General features: G+C 41.5%; 1 protein-coding gene and 1 non-coding gene across 2 annotated transcripts; one reads left to right on the top strand and one right to left on the bottom strand.

The window, feature by feature from the left end:
• Nucleotides 1-3,690: 3,690 nt before the first annotated feature.
• Trnak-uuu lies at nt 3,691-3,763 on the top strand. The gene has a single exon. It is a non-coding gene; the product is annotated as a tRNA-Lys (tRNA).
• Nucleotides 3,764-8,199: 4,436 nt separating this feature from the next.
• LOC123874637 lies at nt 8,200-8,622 on the bottom strand. The gene has a single exon (XM_045920126.1). The coding sequence runs from the start codon at nt 8,620-8,622 to the stop codon at nt 8,200-8,202; it is 423 nt and encodes a 140-aa protein (XP_045776082.1).
• Nucleotides 8,623-10,118: the final 1,496 nt, after the last annotated feature.

Genomic DNA, 10,118 nt, shown 5'->3' with positions numbered 1-10,118 from the left:
TGGAGGGTCTGCCACGGCAGACGTCGCTGGCTGGGTCGCGGTTGTTTGCTTCGGCGTTCCCGTGACCCAGTCGCCAGGCGACGCGCAGTAGCGCCGCTGGGGTTTAGTGGGTATTCCGGTCGCCTCTCGGCCGGCGAGTCCCACATACCCTCCCTCCGGGGGGGATGCGTAAATGCATTCCACAACGTCAACAAAAAAAAAAAAGGGAGGTTCCCTGGCGCAGTTGTAACTTGTAAGCGCTGTGGTCTTATTAGTGGGAGGGTTCAAATCCCGGTAGGGGTTTGGAATCTTATGATTTCTAAATTTCTGGTCTGGTCTGGTGGGAAGCTTCGGCCGTAGTTAGTTACCACCCTACCGGCAAAGCCATGCCGCCAAGCGATTTAGCGTTCCGGTACGACACATGACGTGTAGAAACCAAGGTGGTAGTATGGATTTAATAAAAACTGGTACCCCTTCCAGGTTAGATCGCTTTTATCTTACATTGCATCATCACTTACCACCAGGTGAGATTGCAGTCAAGGGCTAACTTGTATCTGAATAAAAAAAACTAAAAAAAAACCTTGAAGGACTAAGACTTACTTTTGGTTTCGGAAAATCAGAGTTCCCACGAGATTTTTTAAAGACCTAAATCCACATGGACGAAGTCACAGGTATCATCTACCTACTTAGTACCTAGGCATAGACTTTTTTTTTTCTTCTCGTCTGGCTTTACACGAAACGAACATAGGCTACTTTTTATCTCGGAAAATACAAAAGTTCACAGGGGATTTTTAAAAACCTGAATCCACGCGGACGAAGTCGTGGGTATAATCTAGTAGGCTCATAAGTAGAATAGGGAGGTACACCAGGTGAACGTCACTTTATTAAGAAATCCAATCTCTCATTATATTTACTCCTAAGTGCTATGACCCGCACCTATCGCCATTTTTCAAAAAGCCCCAACTTGAAAGAAAAACAAACATGCGCGGCGAAGTTACACTAATGGCGGAAATCACCTCCACCTTCCGTTTCCTTCAACACACGACAATTTTACCATCAAAACTGATTCAGGCTGTATTCGACTTTACACTAAATTAATAAGGGTTATAATCCTGTGCAATTTATGGGGTATATTTGCAGAGTTGCTTGCTTTGAGGGTGTATTAATATATCGAAGTTATTTACATAAATCACCCTAATAGTAATGTTTTGTGATAGTCAAATATGTGGAAATGCCAAGCGTTGTTTGAACATGTGGTGCTCAAAGAGGTTCCGGATTCGATTCCTAGTCAATTACTTTAATTAATTCAATGGAAAGCACATTTCTTTTCCTACATCTAAAAGGTTGTTAAATTGCGAAACCACCAGGATTTGAACTTGCATCGCGTCCGAAGCGCCTTTTACCACTGGGCCACGGTTCACTTCCTGATGCGATACCCAGCGGCGACGCAGTTTCGAATCTTGCCAGTTCCACAATTTTTGGTATGTACAGTCAGAGGCCGTAAGTCGTTAAGCACCTTAATGATCAGATTCGCGGAACACATGCGTTAGGTGAGGTGTGTGTGGCGTCTTTGATGCAATCATCATCATCATCATCATCAGCCTGTGGACGTCCACTGTTGGACATAGGCCTTCCCTCCACACCCGGTCCTCAGCCTTCCTCATCCAGCCACTTCCCGCCAGCCGCTTTATACTCGTATCGTCGGTCCATCGTGCTGGAGGGCGTCCCACACTACGTTTGCTTGATACGTACGTTTGATGCAATAGTTTCGCGGAATTGCTAAACGAATTCTAAGACCGACCGTACTTATTTAAAATTATCCTCAAATCCGGAACAAGTTGAAGTAAGTTAATACAGCATGCACGTGCGACTTCCTTTACCCCTAAGACCACTTCCCCTGTAACCTCAGGACTAGTATTTGTTTACATAAAGTATCGCTCTGTTTGACCACAATACTTCGTGGTCCAAAAGACATTTTTGAGCACTTAGGAATCACCTCTAAATTTTCAGATTTACAAGTAGGTACCTTTATTTAGGGTTCCATACTCGAAAGGGACGCTATTACATATTAAGCCTCCGCTGTCCGTCTGTCCGTCTGTCAGCGAGCTGTTCCTCGTGAACCCTTACAGATAGAAAGTTGAAATTATCACAGAATGTGTAGTTCAAATTAAAAGAAAAAAATCGAAATGGCCTCCATGAAAGAAATTTAAAAGTGTTATTTCTTATACGATATTACGGAACCCTTCACGTGCTAGTCCGACTCACGCTTCTTTTTAGAAATTTAATAGGTATGTATAATGTATATAACCTATATCACTTTTTTACGGCGAAGGAAAACATCGTGAGGAAATCTGTATGCCTGACAGTTCTCCATAATGTTCTCAAAGAAGTGTGATGTCTGCCAATCCTCACTTGGTCAGCGTGGTGGATTATGGTCTGAACAGTTCTTATTTTGAGAGGAAACCAGCTGTTCCTGTGTCTCTCTCGATCAAGCCACCTTTCAAACAAAAGAAGTCGGTTCATTAGTTTAGGAGCTACGATTTATAACATCGATCGATTTATAAGATCGAATTTATAACACCCCTCTTTTTGGGTCGGGGGTTAATTATGCAGATAATACTTATTACAGAAAATACACACCTGCATGTAATCAACAAAATTAACATTTTACATTCAAACCCAAAGGAAATCGTTCACCCGAAAAACAGACTAAACAAAAATCCATTAAAATTCATTGGATAAAGCATTTCGTTATAATATTTTTATAAGACGATTCGTAAGCAACTTCCCGCCATAATATTTCCATAGTTTTAGTCAATTTACAAACTTAACATGCCATTATGTAACACCCAAAAGAAAATCTTCAGGCGAAAGTGTGCCTTAACTCAACAGTAGTAAGGTCGTAGATATTTCATATGGGTTTTTTTCATGTGTAAGAAAAAATTGGTGCGGTTTATATGGTATCAAATAATCGCAAAGATATGGGGGTGCGATGGAATTGTGTCATTTTTATAACCACATTAGGGGGCGTAAGTGTACGGGGTTGAATTTAAAAGGTTTCTTACATTCACTTCAAAACTAAATTTTAATACTTACCTAGGTACATACTTATTTATAAATACATAATTAGTATACATCACGCCGAATTGAGGAAATGTCGTTTATTCATTTAATTTTGTTTAATTAATAATTACAAATGGCCAAATATCTTAAAAATTTCAGAACAACTACCGAGACAGCATTATCAAATTTTTTCCCCCATATTTTCGAGCTGCATGCCGGAAGAAATCTCTCTTGTAGATAGTCGTCCTTTCTACGCGTCTTTTTCATGGTACTTAGATATTTTTAACCCCCGACCCAACAAGAGGGGTGTTATAAGTTTGACGTGTGTATCTGTGTATCTGTCTGTGGTATTATAGCTCCTAAACTAATGAACTGATTTTAATTTAGTTTTTTTTTTTTGCTTGAAAGGTGGCTTGATCAAGAGTGTTCTTAGCTATAATTCAAGAGAATCGGTTCAGCCGTTTGAAAGTTATCACCTCTTTTCTAGTTACTGTAACCTTGTCAGGGGTGCTATAATTTTTTTTTTAATTTACACTTGTGATTGGTGTACCCCTACTTGAGTAAATAAATAAATAAGTGAACAGAAAATTGTAGACATTTGGGTTAGGTAGGCAAGTATATTGAACTAATTCTGTTAAATAGTACACAGCCCGGATAGCTCAGTCGGTAGAGCATTGGACTTTTAATCCAAGGGTCCAGGGTTCAAGTCCCTGTTCGGGCGGCTACTTTTTATAACCACTTTATTTCAATGTCACAATGTAGTTATCAATATTGAATTCCAATAATAAATAAAGTTATTATAAGAACTTATCTACCTAATTGCCAAGGAAATCGACTAGTCTATAGCGCAATTTTTTTTTAAACTTCACACTAATATTATAAAGGCGAAAGTTTGTATGTGTGTGTGTGTGTGTGTGTGTGTGTGTGTGTGTGTATGTTTGTTACTCCTTCACGCAAAAACTACTGGACGGATTGGGCTGAAATTTAGAATGGAGATAGATTATACCCTGGATTAGCACATAGGCTACTTTTTATCCCGGAAAATCAAAGAGTTCCCACGGGATTTTTAAAAAACCTACATCCACGCGAACGAAGTCGCGGGCATCAGCTAGTAGGATAATATTATGCTTCCTAAAAACTAAAAGGTTAAATAGATTAAAGACCATAAAATATAACGTACTTACTTCAAGTCCCTGTTCGGGTGGCTACTTTTTAACCCCCGACCCAAAAAAGAGGGGTGTTATAAGTTTGACGTGTGCATCTGTGTATCTGTGTATCTGTCTGTGGCATCGTAGCTCCAAAACTAGTTAACCGATTTTCAAAGTTATCAGCTCTTTTCTAGTTACTGTAACCTTCACTTGTCGGGGGTCTTATAAATTTTTAATTTACCCAGTTTATTGCAATGTCACAATAATAATTTAGGTATGTACTATGTATCAATAGCTATTCAATTTCATTAATAAAGTTATTTTTATAAGTACTTACCTAATTGCCAAGGAAATCGACTAGTCTATAGCGTAATTTTTTTTAACTTATGACAATATTGTGCTTCCTAAAAACTAAAAGGTTCAATAGATTAAAATATTAAAAAACCACAAAAAAAAAATTAAAATAAATTTTGAAAAATATGACGTAAAGTTAAAATAGAGTCTCGCCAAATTAAAAAAAAGAATATTATAAAATAAAGTCAGTATAAAATAAAATACAGGACTTCGTCTGTGGTGGCGTTTGCTAGCGCGCGTGTTGTGACTTTTTGGAGTGTTTTTTTGTTAGAAGAGGCCGGTTTTTGTGTTCTGGTGGTGTTTATTGGTGATGAAACTGACTGGGAAGCGCTCTAAAAGGGCGCCGCGCGTATGTCGGCGGGCGCCGGCACAGACGAAGTACATACTTATACATATAGTTTCCCTAATTTGTAAATAACTACAAACTTGACATTGGCTAATCAGTGTAAAGCCAGACGAGAGGAAAAAAAAAATACAGTCCCACAAAAAAAAAAAAACTCGTAGCATTAAATCGAGTTTCATGCGCCATATATCGCACTCGGGCTCAATGCCGCGGAACTAGCAGAGCGTTCGATTTAAAAAATACACCGATTTATTGCTTACATATCAAAAAGCATCATACAGTACTCCTTTTTTACACCACGCGACATCAATATGTCGTACCAAACTATTCTATACTTCTTCTTTTAGTAGGTACATAATTTTGACAATCTGGAGGTGGGCGTTAACAACTGCAACACAGTTTGTAACTAACGCAGTTGTTCAGGTAACAACTTTACTTTTAAGGCAATATAAAGAGATGTAAATAAAGATTTTTTTAATATTAATTTTATTCTATTTGCCTTAATGCTCGTAGTTAGCGTACAGTGTTAAATTGCCTCTCCATTTTACTTTTAATAGAGGCCTCGGGAGCTCGGGATGTAAGCCAACTTTGTACCTCAACGAAATCGGTTAATCGGGTGGGCCGTGAAAAGCTACCAGACACACAGACACACTTTCGCATTTATATTATTAAGTATAAATATGTATTTGCGAGACACATTTAATATTATATTGTGACTTGTGTTATAATGCAATTTGTTATAACGATTGACTAGTTGAAGCCTGGCTCTACCATCTACAACTAACAGAAAAGAGTGCACATCTCTATGAAAAACGTATGACTACTATCGCCTTCTGACGCGTCACAGCTGGTTAGTTGACGGCTTATAAACTTACATATTATAATTTTTATGATAGTGTTTTACCTACACTTCAAGGAAATTACATATTATTATATTTCTCTAAAAGCAAATCGTACTATGAAGACAAGACACGAATAACTATGTAGTGGTACCGTATCGTTGTCGTATAGTATAAAAATCGCATTAAAATGCATGGTGGTACACGGTCGGTCCCCACCGTGGCGAATTTCTTCAATTTTCTTTCCCAAATTCATATAAATTTTGCAAGCAATAAAAATTATTAATGCGACTGAAAGTGAATAATGGATGGTTTATAACGGTTTACATAATATATTTAATTTTTTTTTTTGTTTTCTAGAGTTTTGTTTTCGCACCTCCTGTAAAAGGCTCAAGGTACCCTGCCATATAATCGAAATACCTTGAACGCTCTAATTCGACGAAATCACGACTCACGAGTCAGAACTTATCGGCGACCACTTACTGAGTTTATTCACTTGGTTCTAAAAAACAAAATTATTGCAATAAGATAATCACAGAAGTCTAGGGGTCGTTCCTTAATCCGTATTTTCTCAAATTCATTCTCTTAATAAATAATGATCATGTCAACAGACAGTCGTCCACAACTGGACATAGGTTTCTTGGGTCTCTCAGACATGACAGACGGACCGACAGACAGATACCTAGAGAGACCTTATATAGTTCCGTTTTTCGTTTTGAGGTACGGAACCCTAAAAAAGGTCCCAACTCAGCATGATCCTTGAAATGATGATTTAAATGGTGATGATTAAAGCATGTGATATTTTAACTCTCCAAAAAGTTACAGGTGCCTGGGTTTAAACCCCCAAACGCTCGAATAAGGAAGCCAACGACTTAACCACTAAGCTATAATAGCTTCGCTTCGCTAGGTATATACACTTATTATTCTCAAGTTCTTGAACCTTCTCCAAGCTATTGGCAGATATTGCGTCCATTAAGGTAGGTACCCCTACATTATGACGTCACAACCCCCATCCATATCCATCAAGAAGGGGCATAGGGCGACTGTTGACCGAGAATTTACGAGATTAATATTTACAAAGGACCCCATATTTTAAGATATTCTTCTTTTGACGAACGAAGGTTATGGTATCGTCCTTGTATGGGATTTTTTGTAAGGTGAAATTCTTGGTTCAATTCCTAGTATAAGTAGGAATTTCAAGTATAGTGCGCGTAATAAATACTAGTGGACCAATCTGAATGCGAGGCGATTGCATACGTACCAAACAGATTTCAGCCGGACTTGTGTAATTTACCATCGAACCGCAAGACGTCGGGCGAGTTTCCATCCTACCCCCTTCCATGGGGTAAAAAACCCCGAGTACGGAACCCTCGGTGCGCGAGTTTGACTCGCACGGGCCGGTTTTTTTTAATCTAACGACCGTTAATTTTGGATATCTACTATCTAGACACTTCCATAGATACTTATATCTAGTCTCTCCTTTCATCAAAGGTTGCCTGGTGGAGATTGCTTTAAGCAATAAGGCCACCTTTACATACAATTGTTTTTAGTTTATAGTTCCTTGTTATATCTTGGTTTTTCTTGTTTTGTGTGCAATAAAGTCTTATATTTATCTTTCTATATCTAAATCTAAATAATAATCTGGTCCCCAATAATCCGTGGTCCCCGTGCGCCATTTGCGGGTCGCGCGCTATCCCGATCGTTTCTCACGGCCGCCGTATAATTCCGCTATAAATAAAACTGCCATGTAAAATTTCTTAGACCGCACGGGAAGGAATGAAGTGTGGCGGCTACTTCTATTGTATTTTATTTATCATCATCAAGTGATAGACTTCGACTACTGGATAAGTCTCTTGGCTAGGGCCGATTTTTCAATCGTCAAAAACCTAAATTTCATCTGAGGAATTTACAGTTTTATCTGAGGAGTTGACAGTTTTGTAGAGAAAATCTGTCTTTATTCCTTATATAGATTATAGAGTTGTTTGACGAATTAAAATAGGCCTATATTATTTGTGTCGTAAAGTGTCGTTCAAGGTTGTGATATATACAGGAATGAAGTCTGATTTGATAATCAGCGTTTTCTATGATAAATCATAAACGCTATCAAAAAATTAAAAAAATTCAAATGTGTTCTACGGAACCAAGACTGAATGTCTGGTCCTCCACGCGGACCCTTACGGGTCCCGGGGTAACTGATCAGGGCGATGGCCCTCTTCAGTGGTGGCCACGCCGCCTGCGACTGCGGGCGGGGCACGGGGTTGGACCACTGGTCGGGGAGTCGAGTCCGGGTTGTCATGTCCGGTGGTGGCCGCACGGCAGTGCGATCGAGCCCGCGGATGTTCGCGAGCGATCGGCTACTGCGGCGGCGTGGGATGTCCGTGAGGCTAACGCCCGCGGCTCGGCGAGGTCGAGCCCGCCGGCGATGTTCCGGCGAGCGCTCGTCAGCCAGCGGCGGGGAAGCAGTGGTGTCTATTCAGGTGGTCAGGTCACGTGGCAGACCTAACTTGTCCGGCGGACGCCGATGGTATGGCGCGATGCCCCGCAGGTGCTGGGCTTGCGCTCCATCAGCGCGCGCGAACATCGAGGTGCTCAGGCGGCGAACGTGGTCGTCGAGGCTCTCCATGCGCAGGTCCCTGGAGATGACCGCGTTCCGTACGAAGCGTGGAGCTCCGGCGATGGTGCGGAGCGCTAGCGACTGCTGCGCCCGCAGCGACTTGCGGTCCGTTTCGCTTAGTAGCGCGTACCAAGCTGGGGCCGCGTAAGTGAGTCGCGTGCGGACGTACGTCTTGTAGACGCACAGCCTCGTACGGAGATGCAGGTGGGACGCCAGCACTGGGCGTAAGAGAGCCCGTGCGGCGCGCGTCTGCGTGACCACGTTCTTCACGTGGGATCGCATCTTGAGTCCCCTATCGATGGTCACCCCCAGGTATTTAGCCGAGGGCGTCCACTCGATGGTCTCTCGAGATGGTGCAGTACCCTCGAGACTTGGAGCGTGGTGGAATGTTCGGCACGGAAACCGAACTGTTCGTCGCGTGGCTGAATGTGAGGCGTGATGTGCAGCAACAGCAACTTCTCGAAAACTTTCGAGGTCGTCGACAGCAGCGTGATGGGACGGTAGCTCCCCTGCTTAGGTATCATGATGACTCGGCCGAGCTTCCACGACGATGGGAAGTGCCCGGTACGGAGTATCCCGTTGAATAGCCGCGTCAACGTCGCGATTGCTCGCGGGGGTAAGTGACGCAGGGGAACCAAGACTTAATTATGTAGTTTACTGATATATCTCGCAAACACCTGAACTTTAGCGCAACATAACGCCGTGTAACGCCATCTAGTGCTTGAGTGAGAAATAAAACATTTTGGCTATGAATGATGTACCTAAGTACACAAAATAAATATGCGATTCTGAACTTGCACTTCCTACCACGTTCATCTATACTCTATACTTATCTATACTAATAAATAAAATCTAAGTGTTTGTCTGTTTGAACGGGCTAACCTTCGGAATGGCTGAACCTATTTTGACGGGACTTTCATAGACAAGTTGAAGATTAACCAAGGAATAACATAGGCTACTTTTAAACCGACTTAAAAAAATTGAGGAGTTTTGTTTTTCTACCTATGTACCTCCGAGATTTTTGAACCGATTTGCATTTTTTTTTAATCGATAGAAGAACTTTGCGACATTGTTCCATGAAAAATTTGGATTACAACTCCTCAATGCTGATGCTGCAGGGGATCTGACCAATCCACGCGGGTGAAGCTGCGGGCATCATCTAGTTTGATTAATAAATAGTGGGATGAAATAAACACCGTAGTAAATAGTAAAGCCGCTTCCACAGTTTGTGATGTGCACGCGATTGCGCGCTGCAGTAGCGACTCGCACGCCTGAGGATATAGGATGTCTATCCACACAAATATGCGATATTGAGCTTGCACTTCCTACCACGTCCATTTGTTTGATATATAATGGGAAATAAATACAGTAGCGAATAGTAAAGGAGATATGGTCAACCAACCGATATCCAGAAGGTTCCAGATGGGGTTACCAACACTTGAGAAAAAAAGGCAGGTCTTAAAAGACCTCTTGAATGTGGAAACTGTTGAAAGGTTCAGAGAAAATGATATAGAAAATTACTCCTGCAGTCCTTTGTTCCATAAAAGAATTACGTCATTATCAATTCATCACCATCGTAAATAGGTATCTTTAAAACTCGAATACTACAGTGCGCGACAGGTTGAGATGGTAACCGGGGTATGAGGCGGAGGGGTGACCCGCACACCCGTACGCCATCAGCGCTCGCCCGCACGGGGTTAGCGGGGATGTACGGGGCATCCCCCCGCCTCATACCCCGATTGTCATGTCGACCTGTCCCGCACTATACCTAGGTATAC

This window comes from Maniola jurtina, chromosome 18 (assembly GCF_905333055.1).
Source record: "Maniola jurtina chromosome 18, ilManJurt1.1, whole genome shotgun sequence".
Classification (NCBI taxonomy): Eukaryota; Metazoa; Arthropoda; class Insecta; order Lepidoptera; family Nymphalidae; genus Maniola; species Maniola jurtina.
This window is presented reverse-complemented; position numbering and strand designations above follow the sequence as displayed.

Coding starts and splice junctions, on each gene's coding strand:
- LOC123874637 (XM_045920126.1), bottom strand. CDS start 8,622: ATGCGATCCCACGTGAAGAACGTGGTCACGCAGACGCGCGCCGCACGG.